This window comes from Onychostruthus taczanowskii, unplaced genomic scaffold (assembly GCF_017590055.1).
Source record: "Onychostruthus taczanowskii isolate IOZ18803 unplaced genomic scaffold, ASM1759005v1 scaffold19, whole genome shotgun sequence".
NCBI lineage: Eukaryota > Metazoa > Chordata > Aves > Passeriformes > Passeridae > Onychostruthus > Onychostruthus taczanowskii.
Genome location: NW_024499128.1, coordinates 11,780,285 through 11,803,015, shown reverse-complemented (window position 1 = coordinate 11,803,015; position 22,731 = coordinate 11,780,285). Strand labels below are relative to the sequence as shown.

General features: G+C 58.7%; 1 protein-coding gene across 1 annotated transcript; it reads left to right on the top strand.

Annotated features, from left to right (window-relative positions):
- The first annotated feature begins 6,642 nt into the window (after positions 1-6,642).
- On the top strand, positions 6,643-22,731 carry FAM83G (family with sequence similarity 83 member G). Its single transcript, XM_041401839.1, has 5 exons — positions 6,643-7,137; positions 13,144-13,311; positions 16,735-16,859; positions 17,602-19,045; positions 22,330-22,731. Exons 1-5 carry the CDS (start codon positions 6,643-6,645, stop codon positions 22,729-22,731), a joined length of 2,634 nt encoding a protein of 877 aa, XP_041257773.1.

Here is a 22,731-nt window from a genome sequence, read left to right as displayed (position 1 = left end):
ACAAGTGACCATCCACAAGTGACTTTTGAGTGACCATCCACAGGTGACCTTCGAGTGACCATCCACAAGTGACTTTGACTTTGAGTGACCATCCACAGGTGACCCTCACCACGCTGCCGCTGCCCGGGCAGGACCCGGCCCCGTTGTCCCCCCTCACCAGAGCTGCCCACTCAGCCTGAGTGTCCCTTTGTCCCCAGGATGGTGCCTGGTCCTTGTCCCCCTGGTCCGTGACCCCCAGCCCAGGGATGGGGCAGGCAGCACTGCCAGTGTGGAGTGTGCAAGCACGGCCATAAAAACTTTCCCAGAGGCACAATCCAATGGGGATGACAGCAACAGAGGGAGTGATCCCAAACCCCCAAACCCTGAATCCTCTCCCAACCCTGAATCCTCCCCAAACCCTGAATCCTCTCCAAACCCTGTAAGCAAAGCCCCAGCTCCAGGGAGGGCTGCAGGCAGCCAGGACACAACCAGAACCCACAACTCCACAGAGGAATTCCAGGACTCAGGGTACCAGGGAAGGCTGATCCACAGGGATTCCATCCTGTGGGAGCTGTTCATAGCTGTGAATTGTGCTGCTTTTTTATATTATTTTTATTTAGGGCCAGTAAAATGTGTTTGGGTGTTGCCCCTGAGAGTGGCTGCTCCTTTTCCAGCACTGCCAGGGTGATCCCATTCCATTCATGCAGATGCTGCTTCACTGCAGTTTTACTTCCTTGTCGCCCCCATTTCCCCACCCCGATGCCTGTCCCAAACCCCCCCAAGGGATTTTCTGCCCCAACAAATGCCCCTCACACCTCACATCTCCTGGGATGCACTCAGGGAATGCAGTGCTCAGAACACCCAAATCACTGCACCAGTGGATTTAAACATCACGTCCCAAACAAATAAAAAACACCCCCCAAATCCTCATTTTTCCCCTCTCCAAGCACTTCTTCCCCATGCCAGGGGTCTGTCAGGGTGCTGGGCAAAACAGGCATAACAGGAAATATTGACACACATCAGGACAAAGGTGTTGATGCCACAGACACGGGCCCAGAACGGGGGTCCTGTGGTGTCCCCAAGTGCCACAGCTGGGGTCCCGTGGCCTTGGGTGGCTGTGGGTGTCCAGGCTGGCACAGAAACATGCTGAGTGTAGGGCACAGATGACCCTGGGGACAGCCACCTCCTGGAGCTCAAACCCCCAGATCTGGGAACTTGGAGCTCTTTGCCACACCACACTCAAAGCCCTTTTCTCAGGGCTGGAACGAGATGATCTTTAAGGAACCTTCCAGCCCAGACCGTGGTCCCAGGATGTGGCATCCCCTCCCTGCTGGGTGTGGGGGCAGTTGGGACCCCCTGACAGCTACTCAGAACCCGACCCACGCTGAGGAAAACCTCTAACTTGCAGCTCACAGAGCTTTCCTCCCTCTGCCAAGCACATTTCCTTGGCTCTGTCCCTACGATCCGCAGCGTCCTGCTCGCACGGATCTGGGGAAGCTGCCCGGGATCCACCGCAGCAGCGGCTCCCGCCCCGGGCGGGCAAAGCCCTTCGCAAACATTCATTATCCATCCCGGGGAGAGCTCTCCTCCCTTGTCACGCCCTTGTCACCTCCCTGGCACAGCCAAGCCAGTGCCAGGGAGGGGCTAAGCAGGCTCTGGGACAAGCGCCCCTCTTCTCGAGGGGGACAATAAGGGACCCCCGGCATCGCCGCCCATCCCCTTCGCCCTCTGCACATGGAAATGCCAAGAACCAGCCGCTGCTGCGGCCGCTGGTCCGGCCAAGCCTCCGCACAGCGCGGCCGAAGCCCTGACCCAGATTCGCTCCCTGTTATTGTGTCCCGGGCCGGTGGCACCGAGCCGGGCACTCCCCGAGCGCGGCTCCGCGGGCACCGCCGGGGGCAACGGAGATGTGGGACAGCCCTGTGCCACCGTCCTGTGCCACCACCCTCTGACACTGCCCTCTGCCACCCCCGTGTGTGACCGGACCCGGCTGGAGGTCACCGGGAGAGGCTGCACCGAGCGCCCCGTCTGCGCTGCCAGCGCTTCCATCCATAAAAGAATCCAAGGGTTTGTGCTCCTTACATAAGCCAGGCTGAGTGGAGGCGCTTTGCAGGCTCGACCGGCCCCACGGGTCTCCCCGAAAGGCCCGGTCAGCGCCTGCCCACGAGGGGCAGCTCCCTCCAGGTGCCCAGGGAGGGGAGGTGCTGCTGCTGGTGGAGAGGGAGCTCAGGGATGACAGGAGCGCTGCCTTCATCAGACCCCGCAGCCCTGCGGGAGAGAGGGAGCGGCTGAACCGGGAGGGATGGGACAGGGTAACCCCAGGATGGTGCCTACCCCTCTGCAGCCACACGCTGGGATCTCCCCTGGGGTGAGGATGGAGTTTGAGATCATTCAGCTGCACCCCGGGGCCTCACATCCCCTGAGCTCACTGCTGGTGCGACCCTCGGGGGGGGCTGCACGGGCTGTGCCATGCACAGACCCTCCCACACCATCTGTGAGTACCCCCAAACACAGACCCTCCCACCCCACCCCTGGGGTCCCCACGAACACAGACCCTCCCACACCATCTGTGAGTACCCCCAAACACAGACCCTCCCACACCATCCCTGGGGTCCCCCTGAACACAGACCCTCCCACACCATCCCTGGGGTCCCCCCCAACATCCAAGCCCTGGCAGCAGCCCCGGGGTGCAGCAATCCCGGTGGGAACGGGGTCACCCCCTGGCACCCACCTACCAGATCGATCACCAGCGTGGGGCAGGTGATGTTGGAGCAGCCCCACACCCACAGGTGCTCTCCTCAGGGTCCACACAGGCCACGGAGTCTGGGGGACAGAGCAGAGTGACATGTTGAGACCCTGAGAGGGTGGGGGCCAGCCCTGCACCCCTTCACCCCCTCTTGCCCCCTTTGCCATGGCCACCATGCCCAGACCTTGGCAGGACACCGGGTGGAGGAGCAAGGAGCACATCCCACCTCAGAGGTGAAAATCCACCTGTGCCTCGCCCGCCCCGCTCCCACCCTCAGCTCCAACACTGCAGGAGCCATCCCACCCCTCAGCTCCTGCTGCCCACCTGCAGGTTGGATCTATTCCCAGTTAAATCCAGTGGCAGCTGCCCCGGGGGGATCTCCAGAGCCCCACCAGGACCCGGGGGCTACGGCCAGAGGCAGCAGAGCCCCGGGGCAGGCACTGCCCATCCCCACCCACGGGGCCAGCCGGGTTCCTGCACCCTTGTGGCAATTTCCTGGGCATGGGCAGCACCAGCAGCTCCTGGGATTTGCGTGGCAGCGCTCCAGGACCATCAACACCCAATTATTTCTATGTCTCAATGAGCACTGAACCCTTTTTTTTTTTTAATTGTTATGCTCGTAAAATATTGAAATGAATGGAAATTAATGTCAGGCATAAATATGGATGGGCTGCCTGGCTCTCAGGGCTGCACCCGCCCAGGCAGGAGCACGGGGACGAGCACGGGTGATCCCTGCACGGCACTGGCCTGGTTCTCCTGCCTGGTGACCTCCACCAGCACAGCCCTCAGCCTCCCAGCTGGTCCCAAACACCACTGGTGACACCTTGGGACTTTCCACAAAGCAGCGTGGGGTGCGCTGGGAGCACGACTCGGTTGTGGGCAGACCACAGGCCGTGCTCAGCACATCCCAAGGATGCCAAAAAGCCCAGCCTGGACTCAGCCCTGGGGTCAGAGTCAGCGCTGAGGCTCCAGTGACTCCTTCCTGCAGCAGCCCTGAGCAAAGCTGCCATCGGCGCTCCCTGCCTCAGTTTCCCCTCTCTAAAACACCACGTTGTGCACGGCTCCATGCAAATCGTTGGTGGCTGGAGGGTGGAAAAGGTTCCAAAGGGCAAGGCAGTGTCTGGATGTTGTATTCCAGCTGAAGTGCCTGCCCCAGGCCTCAGCTCTACCACTGAACACTTGGTGGCACCTCGGAGTGAGTGGGAAGCAGGAGCCCCTGAGCCAGGAGCAGAGCTCAGTGTCACACCACACTGCCTCACTTTTAGACCCTCTGCTAAAAATGGAAAATTAGTTAGGACCTTGTAATTAATGCTTCCATCTGCAGGAAGGGGCCGTGTCTGCAGCGGGTGCTGCCTGTCCAGCTGGATCCACCCGGGGACGCCTGGAATGATGAGCACCAACCTGCTCAGCCACAGCAGCCCAAGCCTGCAAACAGGGGCTGCACCCAATTCACGGCCTAAATTCACCTTGTGGGGTGAAGAAACCCCCGGCATGGGGAGATGGGGACCCAGGTGGGAATCAGGTGGTGATGCTGCAGGTGTGGGGCTCTGCCACCCCAATCCACCCCCAGCAGCAGAGCCAGCACACAGCACACGGTGGCTGGGGTGCAGCATTTACCCCACATGCAATAAATCATTAATGCACACACCCCGTGAAAGAGTCTGTAAATCTCCTGGCACAATAAAAACACCTGGAGCGAGCGGCTGAGGCGGCCAAAACCACAACACGCTCCTGCCACGCCACACACCCACTCCAGAACCCATCTGGGCCATCTCCCTTCGCACCCAAAGAGGTCCTGGCTGCTGGCTCAGTGCTCACCTCTGTCCCATTTGCTGTCCCCAGCTCTGGGATTTCACCTAAAACACCCAGGTTTGGTTCCAGCTCCTTCAGTCACTGAGAGGCCACAGCGTGGGGATGTCATCCCAGCCCTGGGAAATCCCTGCAGGGTCAGCCATGAAGTCACCAGCTCCACCTGGAACCCTCCTGAGCTGATCTTCTTTGGGAGCCAAACACCTGGACCTTCCCCAAGCTGATGTGACACTTGGGGACATGGTGCAGTGTTGGAGCTGGCAGTGCTGGGTTGGACTGGGTGATCCTTTCCAACCTCAGCGATTCCATGATCCCAACAAACTGCCGTCACATTCCTGTGTCCCCCAACCCTGCTGCCACCTCCTGCAGGGGCCAGGCCAGCGCTGGGCACAAGGCCACACATGATTTGTCACTGTGGGGTGAGCAGGGCCCCTGTGCCTGCAGAGAGGAGCGCTTTGATGGCCGAGCACCCGGCCAGACAGGCGGCTTTGCCCCGGGAGCCTGACTCAGGCAGGGCCCTCATTTATCCGGCTGTGAATCCAGATGAGCCACACCAACGCCAGGGACAGACACACAGCCCGTGGCACTTCCCTTTTTTGCATTGGCGCAAGAATCTGACCCCGATTCCTGAAATTCGTCTTCAGCTGAGCTTCCAAGAGAAAAGCTCAGGAGAGCTTGCACATTTCTGTGAGCGCCAACTGGTGAATCCAGGGTGGGGTTTTTTGTCCATCTCACAGTTATTAATGAAATCTGTCAGATCTGGTGACGTTACTGTGACCACGCTGCAAACCCTGCAGAAGAAGGGACAGGACAGGACAGGACAGGACATGACAGGACAGAATAGAATAAATAAATGGTTTTGTTTGGAAGAGCCCTACAACAATCATCAGGTCCCACTGCCTGACCAATTGAGGGCTGACCAAAAAAATTAAGGGCATTGTCCAAATGCCTCTTAAACACTGACAGGTTTGAGGCCTTGACCACCACCTCTCTAAGAAGCCTGTTCCAGGATTGGAACATCCTCTCCACAAAGAAATGCTTCCCAAAATCCAGTCTAGACCTGCCTCAGTGCAGCTTTGAAGCGTTCTGGCAACTCCCACTCAGGTGCTGCCCACCCGGGCTCTGAGCTCGTGCTCCAGCACAGGAGGGGTTAACCACAGGGACAGAGCTCTTTTCCTGCAAAAAATATTGACTTACCAGCCGGCACATCGGGAGAGGGGGGAATCTCAGAGGAGAGATTAAAAAAAAAAAAAAAGAAATAAAAAAATTAAAAAAAAAATAAAAAGAAAAAGAAAATAAAAGACAGACAAAACACCCAAAGCCCACCGGAGCCCCCAGGACCCTCCCGCACCCGCAGCTCCGGGGGGCTCCGCGCTCGGCTCCGCAGGTGCGAGGGCTCATCAGCCGAAAGAGTTAATCGGGCTGGGCAGGGAATGTGTGAAGGCAGCATGTGACTGCAGGTGGGGCAGGGCGGAGGGATGAATCACTCTTTTCCTTTTCCTCTTTTCACTTCTTGCTGTTACCTGTCCGGGCCCGGCAGTGCGCGCTGGCACAGCCCGAGCCCTGCGCTGCCGGGGCGATGCGCAGGAGGCTGGGGCACAGCTCCGGGCTGCCCCGCTCCTCCGGGAACCAGGCACAGCACCCCGGCCGAGACACCCTGCTCCTCGCTGCCCTGCCTTAAGCCGTTTTCCTCTTTGTTTCTTCCCCAGTTTTTTTATTTCGTGCGGTGTTAGCGCTGCCTTGGGAGAGCGGAGGATGAGGAGAGAGCGGACGCGGGGGTGAAGGACCTTCCCGGTGCCGTAGGTACACCTGGGGCTGTCTGCCCCGCCACGCAGCCCCGGCTGGGGGAAGCTCCGCGTTTTCCTTGCCCGGAGCCCGGAGCAAGGCAGAAAGCAAAGCCTCTCCCCGGCAGGAAGAGCTCCGGCGTGGCAGGAGCCGTTGGAAAAGGGAGCGGTGCCTTCCCCGAGCTGCGCCTTGAGCCGGGGAGGGTGAAGCGAACTGTGTATTTAAAGACTGGAGAATAATTAATTCCTATTTATTGCCGACATCCGGCGCTCGCTGGGGGCACAGAGCTCCCTCGGGAGAGGGGACCGGCGTGCGGGGTCACCATGGCTTTCTCCCAGGTGCAGTGCTTGGACGACAGCCACGTCAACTGGAGGTCCAGCGAGTCCAAGCCCGAGTTCTTCTACAGCGAGGAGCAACGCCTGGCCCTTGAGGCGCTGGCCTCCCGTGGCCCCGACGCCTTCTATGAAGTCCTGAAGAGGGAGAACATCAGGGACTTCCTGTCCGAGCTGGAGCTGAAGAAGATCCTGGACACGCTGGAGACGTACGACCCCGGCTCCGAGTACATCCCGCGGCACGGCAGCGGCGGCGGCGACAGCGAGGGCGACAGGAACAGCCAAGGGGACGAGCAGGACGTGGCCCCTTCCCTGGAGTACTGGCCCCAGAGGTCGGACCGCTCCATCCCGCAGCTGGACCTGGGCTGGCCCGAGACCATCGCCTACCGCGGGGTCACCAGGGCCACCGTGTACATGCAGCCGCCCATCGAGGGCCAGGCGCACATCAAGGAGGTGGTGAGGAAGATGATCTGCCAGGCTCAGAAGGTGAGGTGCGCCGCGGGGACACGGGGCAGGATTGGCCCCAGGGCGTCGTGCTCCAAGTGCTGCCCAGCCGGGCAATCCCTGTCCTGCGGGGAGCTCTGCCCGAGCACAGGCAGCGGGGCCAAGCCTGCGGGGTTTGCCTCCTTACCGATATCTGGGGCTTTGCTGAGGATGCTGCTGGCCGGGTTCAGCACTCCTGGGAGCAGCACAGACCATCCCAATGTCCACACAGCAGCACTGCTCATCCCAGGGTCCCTGCGGGGCTCTGGGGAAAACTGCTGGGGAGAAAAACGGGTTGAGCTGTTCTCCAGCTGGGAGGCCATGGTCCCAGCCATCCACAATCGTTATTCCCGGTGTGACAGCTTGTGACAGCATGCAGGAACATGGGATTGTGCTCCGGTTTCAGGCCCTGGGTCCAGCAGCTGTCCAGTACTGACCCTGGGGTCATGGCCCTTGTGTCCCCCACCCACCCAGTCCATGACCCTGGGGTAAAGTAGCCGAAGCTCCTGGTCTAGCTCTGACCCACACGAGGGCCAAGTTTGGCCCGAGAGAGCTTTGGGGCTCCAAGCTGGCTCATCCTGGCGCTCAGAGGACAAGGATGAGCTGGTGAGGGCAGGGACAAGGCTGGGCAGACGCTGAAGGGATTTGGGTTCAGACTTGTCCTCCCTGTGGCACCAAGCCGAGGAGCAGGGAGTGGGGATGCGTGAGCCATCACCCAGGGAAGGAGGGAGACGCTGGCCTGTGCTGAAGGTCAGCAGAGGTGGGAAGGTGCTGCTGGTGTTTCCCAGTGACCCAGTCCCACGAGGGGTTGGTACCTTCTGGTTTCTTGGTGCTTTGAAGCTCTTTGAAGTTCTGTATGTCCAGTACCGTGAGAGCTCCAAGGAAGGAGCTCCCCAACCCAGAGGATGTTCCAGCAGGGAAACAGGGAGACCCTGCCGGGGTAGCTGTGGAGCAGAGGGGACAGCCTGGGATGTGTCAGGTCCATCTGGCTGCTCCAGAGATAGTGCTGGGGTTTGCAGATCCTGCTAGGAGAGAGGGAAACCTGTGACATGCAGCCAGCAGAGCCTCTTCAGACCAGCTCAGGCAGGAAAATGAATCTCTCAAAACATCCAAGGCAGCAGGATCACAGGAATGGCTGTTGGGGGTGTCAGGGCAGGAGCCATCTCTGGCCACTGTCACCTCACAGAAGTCGAGGTGACTTGTCCTCATCTGTGACATTTTCCCTGCCAAAGCGCTTTGCAGCGAGGACAAAGGGAAGGGAGAGCTGACATCCCGTGGGATGGAGGATGGGAGAACAATCCCACAACAAACAATGTCTCATCCTCGGGTCTTTGGGGCCGCCTGTGACTCGGGCTCGCAGCTCCCGCCTGCCTTTGCCTACTCACCCTTCCCACCTGCCCCCACTCCTCCTGAGTCACCCCACACCCTGCTCCTGCTCCCAGAGCTGAGTCAGGCACATCCCCACCTCCCCTGGAGCCTCTCCAGGACGCGGGGACGTGGCCAGGGCTGGTGCTGCTGTGCTCATCACCCGTACTCGATGGCCCCTGAGCAGGGCTGGGCTCTGCCTCCCGCTCCAGACGGGCCCTGATTGTGGGATGAGACATGGTGACACCACTGGTGACATGCAGGAGCCTGCTTGGAGCTTGTGGTGCCTCAGGAGACGTAGAGATGGGTGAGTGCTTCGTGCTGCAGGGTCTGGGGGTGTAGGACTTACAGGAGAGCGGGGTTCTTCCATGGTCTCCCATCACAGATGTCCTTGCAGCTGAACCTGCTGTCACACAGGGGAGCCCAGGTGACAACTTGTGGGTGCTCCTAAGGGTGGGGGACACTGGGCTAGACCACCCTGCAGATTTCAGCAGCTCAGAGGCGAAAGGGTTTGGCTGAGGAAGCTGAGAGTGGACAAAGGGACCGTCCTGCTGCCACCGTCAGATGTCACACACACTGTCCAGGTGTTCCGTCCTCCCTGGGGAGATCCCTGTTGAACTGTCCCCTCCCAGCAGGCAGTGGAAGTGCTCTCCACCACGTGCAAAGGAGCACAGGCTTGGGAGAGGCTCACAATCCCTGCCAGAGGACGACCCTTGCTCCAGACACCATCCCAGCCGCTGGCTCTGCCCGCGGTGCCAGCCCCAAACCCCGCCGTGTCACTCACTGTCCCCTGGCCAGGAGAACAAAGTCCCCTGGCGCTGGCCCAGCAGAGTTCAGAGCCCATGGGAGCAGTGCTGCTGCTGGGAGGTCACACAGCTCTCAGGGTGAGGAATCCCAGGCATGTGAGGCCGCTCTGGGGGTCAGAGGAGCCCTGGTGCTCGCAGGAGCGAGGCCAAATGCTGCCTCTAACCCAGACAGGGAGATGCAAACAATCCCCTCCTCTTGCTGGGAATGAATGGGAGAAAGGAGAGGCAGGATCCTGTGGCCAGGTCCCTGAAAATCCCATCTTTGTGGCCAACAAGGAGAGGTGGTGAGGGATTCACCCCGGAGACCTTCGCCAGGCCGAGCCATGGCACGGCTGTGGATGCTCCTTGCTGTGGATCCCTCAGGCTGCGAAGCTCACAGGTTGGACTTCAGGAGCAATTTCTTCATGGAAAGGGTGGTCAAGCACGGGAAGGGGCTGCCCAGAGAGGTTTGGAGTCCCCATCCTGGAGGTGTCCAAGGAATTTGTGGATGTGGCACTCAGTGCTCAGGCCTGGTGACAAGTGGTGATGGATCCAAGGAGCTGACAATCCTGAATGTCTTTCCCAACATTAATGATTCTGTGTGGAAGGGAGGAAGATCTCCCTCCTCCTCCCCTCTTGGCTCTCTCTGACCAGAAACCAGAGCATGAAAACATTGACCTTGGCCCAGAGCCAGTGGAGAGAGCAGTGACTCTGACCTCCTGTCTTCACTTGAGGTTCCAGGTTGGGATTGTGGTGATGTAATTACCCCGAGCAACTTCCAGCGAAGGTTGGGAGGCCCTATTAATTACTGTTTACAAAACCTTCTGCTGTTCCTGGATGAAAGGGTCGACAGGGGAGAGCAATTATTAATGTTACTTGTCCCACCTCTCCTCCATCCCAACTCTCTTCCTCTAATTGTGCCTTGGTGCCTGCCTAATTTATTAAATGCCCACGTGGTGCACCCCAAAAGTCATTATCTGATGATTCATAGTGAGACAATAAAGAGCTGCAACTTCCTCTATAAAACATGATCCTGCAGTTTAGGTGCTCATCAAAGCTGCTCCAAAAAATCCCAACAGCATTTGCCCAGGGTCCAGAGGGTTCAGTGCTCCCTGCTCCTCAGGGATTTGGGACCCAGCACCTGCACATCTGCTGTACCCCACGGATTCTGGCAGCTCCTGGCACCTTGGCAAGAAAAGCTTCACCTGCATGGCACTGGGAGCCTCCAGCTGCAGATTTAGGGCTGATTTCCTCTGCACCCTCCAGGAGAATGGCAAAGGGATGGCAAAACTCCCTGGGATGACACAGCAGCAAAAGACCTTCAGGAAAGGGAATGTCCAGCACCAAGCACTGCCCTGGCAGAGGTGACAGGGACAAGGGACAGGCTGGCTCCTGCCAGGCAGAAGGCACAGCTTGCTGCAGACAATGGCATTCCCCAAGCTGGGAAGCACAGAGCAGGCAGGATTTCACTGCTCCAGAGCAGACAGGCCTCCACTCTTTGCAGATTACCCTTGTGCCAGGGTTTGGCATCCCAGGGCTCAAGCCCAGGCAGCCCAGAGCAAGGACAGTCCCCCCATGGGAACTCTGCCAGCGCCACCCTCGCTCTCCCGCCCGCCCTGTGCCAGGGCAGTGTTGGCACATTGGCGTGAGATCCCGGTGACAAACCAGGGCCCAGCCTGTCCTGCAGGCAAGGCACAGCAGGGAGGGAGGCAGGAGCTGAGCAGTGACAGGATGCAGCAGCTGGGCAGGAGGAATTGGGCTCAAACGTGGGCAGGTGCCTGAGCTGGCTCCCTCCCCGTGCCCGAGCCACCGCCTGCAGTGTGTGAGCAGGGCTGGGGGTGCCAGGGGGTGCCAGGGCTGCCCACAGCCCTGCACAACTCCCTCACGCCTTCGAGCAGTGAGCCAAGGCCTCAGCACTGCTGGGACCACAGTGGGAAAGCGTTCTTTGCCCTCAAAACCAAGGTCAGCGCTGTTCTCAACCCCATTTCACAAGTGCTCAACTTTTCCTGGGGAAAACACAGCACGCAGGAGAAGTGACATGGGCATGGAGCATCAGGGTCAGAAGCAAATCATTTCCCACCAAATCATTTCCCACCAAACCCTCATCCCCAAACCAAACCCACGCTGTCTCCCCAAGGTGTCCCTTACCCAGGACTCATGGAAGACAGCTCAGCTCCTCCCCAGTTTCTTGCTGAACACGGCAAATGCAAGCCCAGAGCTCCCAGAGTAGCTTTGAACCCGTCCCACCGTGCATCCATGCAAATCCAGCAGCTGGTTCCTGCTTCAGTTTCCCCACCAGGACAACAAGGATGAGCAAAACACACGAGTGGGTGCACAAGGGAGTGAGGATTTGGCTTTTCACAGCAAAGACTCTGGGGTGAGAATAAATGGGAATTCAGTTAAAATCGAGTGGCAAAGCCATAAAGTGCCCTGGCACCCCCCAAAACACCCCTGTGTGGGCAGGGCTGGGGACACCAGGCTGGCATCAGGGACAGCAGGGCTGGGGCTCCCCACACAGCCTTGCTCTTCCCCCCATCGCCTGCAGAAGAGGAAGAGCCAGCAGTGTCATAACAATCCTCTGCTTAATTAAAGCTCTGCACGTCCTGTGGCACAGAACTAATTAAAAGGCAGCTCGGTGCTTTGAGAGCTCTGGACTGGACGTGTCTGAGTGTGCAAGCACCCAGCACCATCCCAGCCCCTTCCTGAGGGAGGCAGAGGCACCCTGGGGTCTCCCTGGGGTCCCCCCGGCTCAGCCACGTGCCATGGCCAGCAGGACCCCTCTGGAAGGGCAAATGGCCAAGGGAACCCCCTGTCCCAGCCCAGGGCACCTTCCAGGAACAGCCACAGGGATGGGAGGAATGCCAGCCATGGGACAATGACAAACCAGCACCCTGATGCCAAACCCTTCCCCTGGGATGAGGGGAGGCAGAAATCCCTGTGGAGCTGCCCTGGGATTGCCTCCAGCCCCTCTGCCTGCCATGAGCTGCTGCTCACTGCCACAGGTGATGCCATCACCAGGAAATCAACAGCCACGGGCACAGGCACACATCCCAGTGACATCCCCAGCGTGGCCCAGATCCATTTTCCTATCAAACCCAGCTGTGGCTGGGAGAGCAGCAAACACCCTGGGTCCAAAGGCAGCTCCAGCTTGTGGATATCAGTGACACTGCCGTGTGACAAACACAGCTGGCACAGCTCAGGGTGCTGGCCCTGCTGTCCTGGCCCTGCTCCTCCCACACAGCCTGGCAGGAAGGAGGGATGCTGTGCAGGAGGAGCAGCAGCCCAGGCTGGGCAGTGAGACCAGGACAGATGGACACACCACTCAGTGGCTGGGCTTGATGATCCTGCAGGTCTTTGTCAACTCCAACAGTCCTGTGACCATTGTGCATCAAAGGTCTTCCCTGCAATGCTGAGAGCAAAGGGACACCAAAATTCTCAGCCACAAACTGGACTCTGAATTTTGTGAAGCCTGTTAAAGGCAGGAAAGTTAGATTCACCCCCAGTAACTGGACAGTAGATCATGCTCTGGATCACCACTGAAGTGGTCAGGGTTGGAAAAAAACATCCACAGACCACCAAATCCAACAATTAACTCAGCACTGCCAGGGCCACCACTAAACCATGTCCCCAGGTGCCACATCTGCCTCTCCTGGAGATCAAACTTTCCACAGTGACAGCAGAGGAATGGGAGGACTTTCAGACTGTCTGGAGCTGGGGGCAATCCTGGGCTCCCCCCAGCCCAAATTCCAGCTTCCTACAGGGAGCACTTTACTTTGCCCCTCACAAAACAAGCTCTGACTGTACCTTGGGTTGTCCCTGGCCACTCTACCTGGACTCATGTCTCCTGTCCCCTCTCCAGGTCATTGCTGTGGTCATGGACATGTTCACTGATGTGGACATCTTCAAGGACCTCCTGGATGCCGGCTTCAAGAGGAAAGTGGGAGTCTACATCATTTTGGATGAGACCAACGTGAAGCACTTCCTGCAGATGTGTGAGCGAGCCCACATGCACGCTGGACACTTGAAGGTAGGGATGACCTGAGGGTCTGGAGCTGGGGAACCTCCTCCAAAAACAGGAGATAATCAGAGTTATCATCCTGCTCCCTCCTGCCTTGGGGAGTCACAGCCCCCAGCTGTGAAGAGTTTAGTCCATTTTTCCTGTAGCCAAAGCTGGAGGTGATGGAGCAGCATGGAGGTGTGGATGAGAGGATGGGATGAGGATTTACACCCAGCAAATCCAGGAGCAGCATGGAGGGGTGGCTGAGATGATGGGATGTGGATTTACACCCAGCAAAGCTGGAGCAGCATGGAGGGGTGGCTGGGAGGATGGGATGTGGATTGCACCCAGCAAAGCTGGAGCAGCATGGAGGGGTGGGTGAGAGGATGGGATGTGGATTGCACCCAGCAAAGCTGGAGCAGAAAGCCCAGGGGGCTGCTGGTACCCAGCCAGGGCTGAGGCAGAGGAGAGGCTGAGGGGAGCAGCCCTACAAGGGTGAGCACAGCAAAGCCCAGGGCAAAGCTGCAAGCTCAGCTCCTCCCGAGGGAGAGGGAGCAGCAGGTGCTGTGCCAGGGCTGGGTCTGTGCTGTCACCAGCTCCCTGCCTGCTGCTGCCCCGGGGGCAGGACCGGCAGCAGCCACCGCAAGTCAGAGGCTGGAATTAAAAACTCGATTTTCCCCTTTTCCGGAGCCTCCGCCCCAGCACGGGGCCGGGAGCAGAGCAGGGAGGCTCCCACACTGCCCGAGGCCCTGGCAGCTGCCAAGGATGCCCTCGCTGTGCTGGGCAGTGCCCGCTGGAGGGACTGATGTGCCCGGCCATGGATGCACATGGAATCACTCCTGTGCAGGAATCCATGGCAAAGCAGGGAAGGCAGAGCACAAGGGAGGGAGGCCTGTCAGGGCAGGGGTCGGTTGGATGGGGCTTGGAGCAACCTGGTCTAGTTTAAAGTGTCCCTGCCCCTGGCAGGGGGTTGGAATGAGATTTAAGGTCCCTTCCAACCCAAGCAATTCTGGGATTCCCCTTCCACGTCCCTGTGTGAGCAGGGGGTGCAGAGAAAATCTCCTGGCACAGAGCTCATGCAAAGGCAGAAGAAGGGGCAGAGGAGAGGACAGGGGTCATTTCAGCCAGAGCAGGGACCCCCAGTCCAACCACAGCACAGCCCCAGGCTCTGCCCTGGGCACAGCCCCCCCATCCCAGCATGGGATGCAAACACACCAGAGCAGCCCCACTGGGGGCTTGCAGACCCCCACTCCTGGCCACCACGGCTGGGCCTCGCCTGTTGCTTGGCAGAAAAGCCAAGCTGCTGCTCCTGACGTCAGCCGGCTGCCAAATGCCCGCCGGGAGAGCCCGTGCCCGGGCAAGCTCCCCAAATTTGCTTAGGGTGAGAGCCAACCCCTGGCTGAGCAGGAACACGTAGGAGCCACGACACCCTCACAGCTGGCTGGCACGAGGTGGGGGAGCTGGGGCTCAGGGACCCCCAAAGCCTCACACCTTCCCCAGCTGCCCTGCCCGCCGGCCTGGCTTAATTGCCGCTCCCAACAATTAAAGCAAACACAGCGCAGCTTTTCCCTGAGCCCAAACTCCCTGGAGAGCCCGGGATCCCGCAGGCTGCTGCTGCTTCAAGACCAGAAAAGCCAGCGCTGACGCACTCCGGTGTTTTCCTGCATTAGCAGCCCGGTGGCAGGACTGGAAAAGCAGGAGAACATCTGCAGAGCTCTGCAAATGTCTAGAAGTTGGGATTTGCCACGTATTGCAGCCAATTCGCTGGCACGGGACGCGGGAGGAGGTGAGGAAAGTAGGGCAGAGTCTGGGAGCTGCTTCTTGAGGCAGGAGATGTTAACGAAACGTCCCCTCGTTATCTCGGTGGCAATTAGCAACCGGCTTGGGCAAGGCTGGCGCTGCTTGAGCAAGGGCTCAGTGATTCACCCTGGCCGGCTCCTCGGCCGTCCCGCTGCCTCGGAGGGATCAAAGCAGCAGATTTCACTCAACAGCAGTGATAGGAGGAGGAAAAGGGATCAGCACCGGGAGAGTTGTTGCCTGAAAAACACCCAGAGCTGCTGCTTGGCTTTGGGCGAAGGGGCAGCTCCGGGTGGTGACGGGCAGAGGGTGAAGCCTTGGGTGTCACAGCTCCCTCAGCAGCCCCATAACAGGGACAGGGGTGGGCATTGCCATCCCAGCCCCTCAGTGCAGAAAATTAGGATGCTCAGCACCAGTTTTGTCCCAGCCACAGCAGGCTAAAAGCGTTTTCTTAGCATTTTCGCTAAGTAAAACATGAAACTCACAAAAAACTTCCCCCCAAAGCTTGTCTGTTCAGTGAGTGGAACTTCCCTGGAAATTCAGACAGGAAAGCTGTTGCTTGCACATCATCTGCACTGAGTTTTCCTGCCAGGGATGGGGGAACAGGGACTAGGGGTGCACCTTAGTGTGTGCCTGGTCATGGTCTCCAGGGACACAGGAGAGCCCAGGGAAGCAGATGAGAAAGGCTGGAGGAGGGGAAGACAAATATTTTTGATGCTTTTCTTTAAAAAACAAAACAAAACACACAATAAAACAGGCATGGAGGGCATGACCCAGTGATGACACAGAGCCTTTTGCAACAGCCTTACCAACATCCCAGCAGGAACAGGAGGAATGCAGACGCTTTCTCAAGGAAATATTTTCTCCCCACCCAAAAGGAGCCCGTGGGAGATGCTATCTGCTCTCCTGTGGAATGTGCCAGTGCCCTCCATGGAGATAACAGAGACAGGAGCCAGGCTGGGGATAAAAAAAAAGAACAAAAAACATTTTCACAGAGCCAGGGCTGCCCCTGCATCACTGGGTTCCCTGGGGAGGACACCCAGCTCCACTCCAGGGACCTGCTCCCACATCACCAGGTTTCATTTCCCGAGGGTGAAAAGATGTTTCCCCACCAGCCCCTAAAAGCAGGATTAGATGCCCAAATTTAGGAGCACAGCAAAGCAGGAGCGTGGGCAAGGACAAACCCATTGCCAGCAGGTCCAAGTGGGCTGTCCTGGGGTCTCCACCTCCCCCTAAAACCCCTGCAGATCTCCTGCTGGGAGCAGGTGTGCAACCTCCTCTCCCACGGTGGCATTTGCATGGATTGCAGGAGCTGGGGAGCGCTGGGCAGCGCCAGCACACAGCACTCACCCACGGACACCGAGTTCAGGAGGTGGCAAACACAGCCTGGCAACGCAGGAAACTCTGAAGCCAAGCCCATGGTGGCCTTGGGCGAGTTAATTCATCTCTGTGGCCTCCTCTGAGCTGGCCATGAAGAACATTGCACTGCTCAGAGGGGCTGTGGAGCACCCAGAGGGGCTGTGGAGAATCCAGAGGGGCTGTGGAGCACCCAGAGGGGCTGTGGAGCATCTCAAGCGGTGTTCCTGGAGGGTGGGTGCTGGTGTCACCCAGCTCTTCCCTCCTGCCCTTGACGCCTGTGCCTTTGCTCCTCTGCAGAACCTGCGCGTCCGCAGCACCGGGGGCACCGAGTTCTTCACCCGCTCGGCCACCAAGTTCAAGGGGGCTTTGGCCCAGAAGTTCATGTTCGTGGACGGGGATCGAGCCATGTGTGGCTCCTACAGGTACAGCAGTGGCATCTCCTCTTGCCCACCCCACAGAGGTGTTGCTCAAAGGATCCATGTTTCAACCCTCGTGGTCCCAGGAGCCCGTGCCAGACTTGCTCTGCTCATCCTAAACCGGGAGGAGATTTCCCAAGGAGATTTGGGGTGGGCTCTAAGGGGTTCCCAATACTTACACACCAGGTCTTGGACACCCACCCTTCTTGGAGGTGGTGGGACACAGCAAGTGCTTCTGTGCTGATGAGCGCAGGAAGGACCAGAGCATCAAACCACAGCCAGTCCCAACTCTCACACCAAGCTCAGCTTTCCAGTCAATTTCCTACACAAAGTATTTTTCAGTTTGTTCAAAGGAAAACTTACTTAGGTAGAAACCGACCAGCCCTGGTCAGGTTTCAGGTCTAAAAGACAAGTTTTATAAACATGGAGCTGGAACATTTCCTCTTTTCTGGCCATAACAAATAACACATCCACTTACGAGTCACTTCTCTTAACCCAAACCGAGACAGGAAAAGCAGCCAACACTAAGGCAAAAAACTGACCCACTGCAAATTCCTTTTATTTTTACTTCAAGTGCTCAAGACTTCAACCCTTCACTCTAATTTGGGATGGGAGCTCTTTTGTCACTTCCATTATTATGTTTACAGTGAGATCATGTCCCTGCTGACACCACCAGTCCCCGGGGAAGGCCGGGCCAGGGGAGAGGTGTTATTTACCAGCTGAGATCTCCGATGTGTTTCTGTTCCAGCTTCACCTGGTCCGCGGCGAGGACGGACCGGAACGTCATCACGGTGCTCTCGGGCCAGGTGGTGGAGGCGTTTGACAAGCAGTTCCAGGAGCTCTACCTCATGTCCAAGGGGGTGAGCCTCAAGTCCATCTCCATGGGCGAAGAGCCCGAACCCGAGCCCGTAACGCTGCCCTCCGTGGTGCCGGTGACCCCCGCCAACGCCGTGGTGAAGAAGCTGATAAACCCCAAATACGCCCTGGTGAAGGCCAAGAGCGCCGACCAGATCAGCAAGACCTCATCTGAGAACCAGGACAAAAACCAGAAGAGCGACAACAAAGGCAAAACGCCTCCCGAGGGCCAGGGGGGCGAGCGGCACGGGGACGTGGCCGACCTCTCCCCGCTCATCCACCCCGGCCTCCTGAACCTGGAGAAAGCCAACATGTTTGACTACCTGCCCACCTGGGTGGAGCCTGACCCCGAGCCTGGGAGCGAAGTTCTGGGCTACATCAACATCATCGACCCCAAGGTGAAGAACGTGAAGCTGTCACAGATGAACCGCATCAAGGTCTGCGACGTGTCCCAGGCCAGCGCCCAGCACCGGCAGATGCTGAAGAACAGGGAGATGGAGGCCAGGAAGAACTCGGAGCAGGAGCTGCCTCTGCTGTCCCCCAGCCACAGACAGATCCCACAGCCCCCCATGGAAGCTCCTGCAGCCCCAACGAGCACCCCCATGGAGGGTGTCAGCTGGACAACGAGGCAAGTGGGGACGTTTGCCTCTTCGCCGTTGGGCCACCACGTGAAGCCACAGGAGGAGGCGCTGGAGGATGTCAAGCCTCCAGTTCCAAAGCCAAGGACCGTCCCTGTCGGTGTCCTCATGACCAAAGTCACTACAACGTGTGACAGCAGCACTGCCCCGCAGGGTGACACACAGCCAGCGCTGCCTGACCACATGGGCGCCAAGCAGGAGCGGGAGAATCCCGGCCGAGCTCCCAGGGAGACCGGCCGTGCCCAGCCTGAGCGGCCAGCAGCAGCTCCACAGGAGGGAAAAGGGCCTCCCTGCGCCCACAACGGGCTGGGAGAAGAGGAGGAGGAGGAGGAAGAGGAGTACATCACCCTCAGTGACCAGGAGAGCTACTCCAGCAGCTCTGCTGACCACAGCTACCGCCGCTCCAACGCCTCCTCCATCTCAGACGAGTACTTCGAGGTGAGGGATCGCTACGGGCCCCTCCGGAGAACCAACTCGGACATCACCCACAACGGGGAGATCCTCCCCATGCAGAGGAAGCTCAGCGACCCTCATATCAGCCGGGGCACCTTCATCAGCCCCCTGGGCAGCCTCCCCTCCCTGAAGCACATGCGCTTGGAGGACGTGACGAAGAGGAGGAGCAACGCCGTGGAGATCAGGCCCATGCTGCCCCGCGCCATCCTGGATGGGAACAGCTCCTACCCCAGCAGCGCTGCCCAGGTAGGACTTTTCGCTAGGACTTTTGTTTCTCCACCCTACAAAGGTTTGTGAACCTGGAGGTGACCCAGTCAGCTCAACCGAGGTGTGATGTCATCCTGAGTTTTTTGGTGTCATCCCGACCTCTGGTGTTGTCCTAGATGCTGAGATCAGACTCCCATAAAGGAGAACAACACCCTGCACGTGGCCATGGTCACCCGAGAGGTGACCAAAGGCGTGGCGGCCGTGCCACAGCTCCTGGTGTCCAGCAGTGGGGATGGCTGTTAAAGGGAAGGGTTTTGGTAATTAAAGATGATCCCACAGCACTGGGCTGGGGGTGGAGCTCCAGGCACAGCTGTACAGATGTGCTGGGGCTCCCTGAGCTCCATCCACAGCCCATCACGCCCAGCTGGGGACAGACTGTGCACGCAGGCGTGTCCTTCTCAGGCTTGTTTTCCAGCGCCTTGCCAGGGTGATTAGCATCAAAGGGAAAGCTCTGGACACATAATTAGGCAGAGCAAGACAGCGGAGAAACAGGGACAGCAACCTCCGTGGGCGAGTGCCACCGTCAGCAGCTTTGTGGCCGCCCCACGAGCGACGCCAGGCCCTGTCACCGCGCGGGGCCAGCGCCCTGCTGCAGCTCCGTGGGGAGCAGGCCAGGACCCCGCTGCTGGGGGCTCACAGCAGCATCCCCACCAGGGCCACAGCATCGTCCCACCCAGGGGGGATGGCACTGCCATCCCCAGATTCCCACCCAAGCTCTGCAACCTCCTGCGCCTCTGCCAAGCATTCCGGCTTCTCAAGGCTCCCCGCCCGCTGTTTTTGGGGCATTCAAACCCCCAGGGCAAAAGCAGCAGCTGAAATCACTGAAACTGCCTGAGGTTACCCCAGCTGAGCATCTAATCTGTATTTACAGGGAATTATATGTACCATCCCAGAGTCCACTTGCTTCTCCCTTCCCAGCCAGCGACAGGGAGCTCAGAGCTTTAATCCTGGCACATCAAATACCCCTGAGCCCTGCAGGGCAAGGAGCACCGAGCTCTTTGATGCTCTGTGACCCAGGTCCCAGGTGCCACCTCGCTGGGGACGGCTGGGTACGCTGCTGTTCCTGCAGCAACTTGTTCTGGCCCTTTGATGAGAGGCAGATAATTAGCACAGCATCGGGGTTAGGAAAGCCAGCACTCAGTGGAGAGGTGCAGGGAAGAGCTTCTCCCATGTGTAAAAAGAATAAATTGAAGCAACCCTTGATTAACTCTTGAAAACTCAAATTTGACAGAAATCACTACCAATTCTCCCAAATATATATATATATACACATATATTTTTTCCCCTGGGTCCGTGTTCCTCAGGTGCTGGCCCATTGCCCAGCATAGCCCAAAACACAGGTGGAGGCTCACTCAGGGCAAACATCATGTTTTCCATGTCATGGAAACCAAATTCTCTCTGGAAATCACCTTCCCTGAATACACAACCCCATTCACAGCTGGATGCCCAGCAGCCTCGAGGAGGAGGAGGAGGAGGAGGAGGAGGGACACCTGGGTCCTGTCCTGCCCCATCCCACCTGCAGAGCCCCCAGGTCTGCGCAGAGCTGAGCTTTCCAGACAAGCCCACTCACCCCTCAGTGACAGGGAAAACCCCACCCCAGCAGTTCCACAGCCACATGGGGGGCCTTACCTGGGTGCAGGACCCTGCTGACCATCCCTGGCAGATGGTGAGGAACAGGGGCAGCACCTTCAGCTCTGGCCAGGATGGAGCCGTGGCGTGGCTCAGGTTTTTAGCAGAGAGTGACCTGTGGAGAGCCAGGCAGGAGGGCTGAGCAGCACCAGCATCTACTCCACATCAGCCTCTTCCTTGCCAAACTGCATCCCAAGTGCTGGAGCCACTGGGCACGGGGCCCAAATGCAGAGTGGGCATGCACCCAACCCACAGTGGGGTTTCTCTCCAGACCAGTAACGGGTTGGGGTTACACCATAGCACCAGAAAAGCCCAGTGCAAGCACAGCAGCACATCCTCCAGGCAGGAGCCACCATTCCCCACCACCTTCCCACCCCTCTTGCCCCTTCTAGCCAATCCTCTCCCCAAAGAGTGCCCACAATGACATGGAAACTGAGTCCAGCCTCCTCCTCCTCCCACAGCCCCACTCAAACCATCACACCTCAAAGCTCTGCCAAGCTGTGTCCATCCACAACACAGCCACCCCTCCTAAACAGCAACATCTGCAGGAATTGCTGATTTCACAGAGCTCAGAGTCTCTCCAAAGGCTCCCAGAGGAGTGCTCAGCACCCAGCAGGATTCAGGCTCTCCTGGGCAAGCACTGCCTCATTCTGCTGGTGGGCAGGAGGGACAGGGTGCTGGTTTCTGGGGTGGATACTTGGTTTAAGCCATGGTTTAACTTCTTCCCAAGAGCCAGAGCATGTCAGGAGCCACAGGAGCCACCACCCAGCTCACCAGTATGATGAGTTCACAGGGAGAAAAGCTAAGTCAGCCTTAATCCTTCTCACCTGAAGCCATCTCAGACCTTAACACTGATTTTAAGCACCTAATTAAATCAATCTCGGACTACCTGAGCTAAACTGCTTTAACACAACCCTCCTGGTCAAAGCAGGAGGTGTCAGCTCCAGGGTCAGGGAGGCCTTTGGGACTCAGGGACTGCCTGCCAGCAGCAGCAGCACGGGGAGGGTCACGGCAGAGGCAGGGCAGGTTGGCACAGCCAGATCTCAGCAGACCCCACCTCCCCTGGTGGCTCTGCACAGGTGCAATTGCACCTCCAGATCGTGGCACGGGCACACCCAAAGGGGAGATAAACACCTGGTGGCCACAGCCACGTGTGACAACCGTACCCAGTGAGAATTAGGATGAGCCAAACGTGTGTCTCAACCCAGTCAACAAGAGCCACCCCCACGCTGGTGTTGCAGCTCCTGCTCCTCTGCCAGCCCTCCATGCTTTCCTCTGATCCTGGCACTCACCTGGAGCCAGGCTGGCTCAGGATGGCTGAATGCTCCTCAGGGCTGGTGTGAATACCATGGGTGCTGCTGCAGAGAAGGTGTTGAGGTGCCTTGTCCTGGATCTCCAGGCAGGAGGGGCTTGGCTCGGGACAGCCCCCAGACTGCCAGGGCTGCTCGGGAAGTGCCAGTGTCTGCTACCAGAGCCAGGAATCGGACGAGCAGCCAGGGTTAATTCTTGAGGCGGTTTCACCACTGAATTTGGGCGAGGGACAGAGGGATTTGTCCACGAGGACACCTGGCATGGGTGAAGAGGTGGCCTCACAGCAGCCAGAGCTCACTGTGTCTCTGCTCTTTCCCAAACAGGGCGCTCACATCTACCGCTACCAGCCCAGGGGCAGAGAGCCGGGCCAGGAGCTCTCCTGCTCCCCGACGCACGAGAAGCCCCTCAGGGCCACCAAGTACAGAGGGGAGGGAGCAGAACCCAAAAAGACCATCGCAGGCAGCCAGCCCTACTGGCAGAGCAAAACCTTCAGCCCCAGCAAGGCCACGGCACCCGGGCAGCTGCCCCCAAACGCGCCGGGCAAACGCTTCAGCTCCCTGCAGGAGAGCCAGAAGGCAGCTGAGGAGATGAGGACACCCCTGGGCATCCCCCTCTCCAAGCTCTCCCAGTCCAAGCACCTCAAGAACAAGGTTGCAGGGGTGCAGGGCGCTTCTGTGGACTGCAAAAAGCCACCCCCTGAGCCCACGGGCCAGAAGGAGCAGTAG

Bases quoted from the DNA above. Each gene is read 5' to 3' on its own strand.
- FAM83G (XM_041401839.1), top strand. From the start codon at position 6,643: ATGGCTTTCTCCCAGGTGCAGTGCTTGGACGACAGCCACGTCAACTGG. The intron at 7,138-13,143 runs GTGAGGTGCGCC...TCCCCTCTCCAG, and splicing joins TGATCTGCCAGGCTCAGAAG to GTCATTGCTGTGGTCATGGA. The intron at 13,312-16,734 runs GTAGGGATGACC...GCTCCTCTGCAG, and splicing joins TGCACGCTGGACACTTGAAG to AACCTGCGCGTCCGCAGCAC.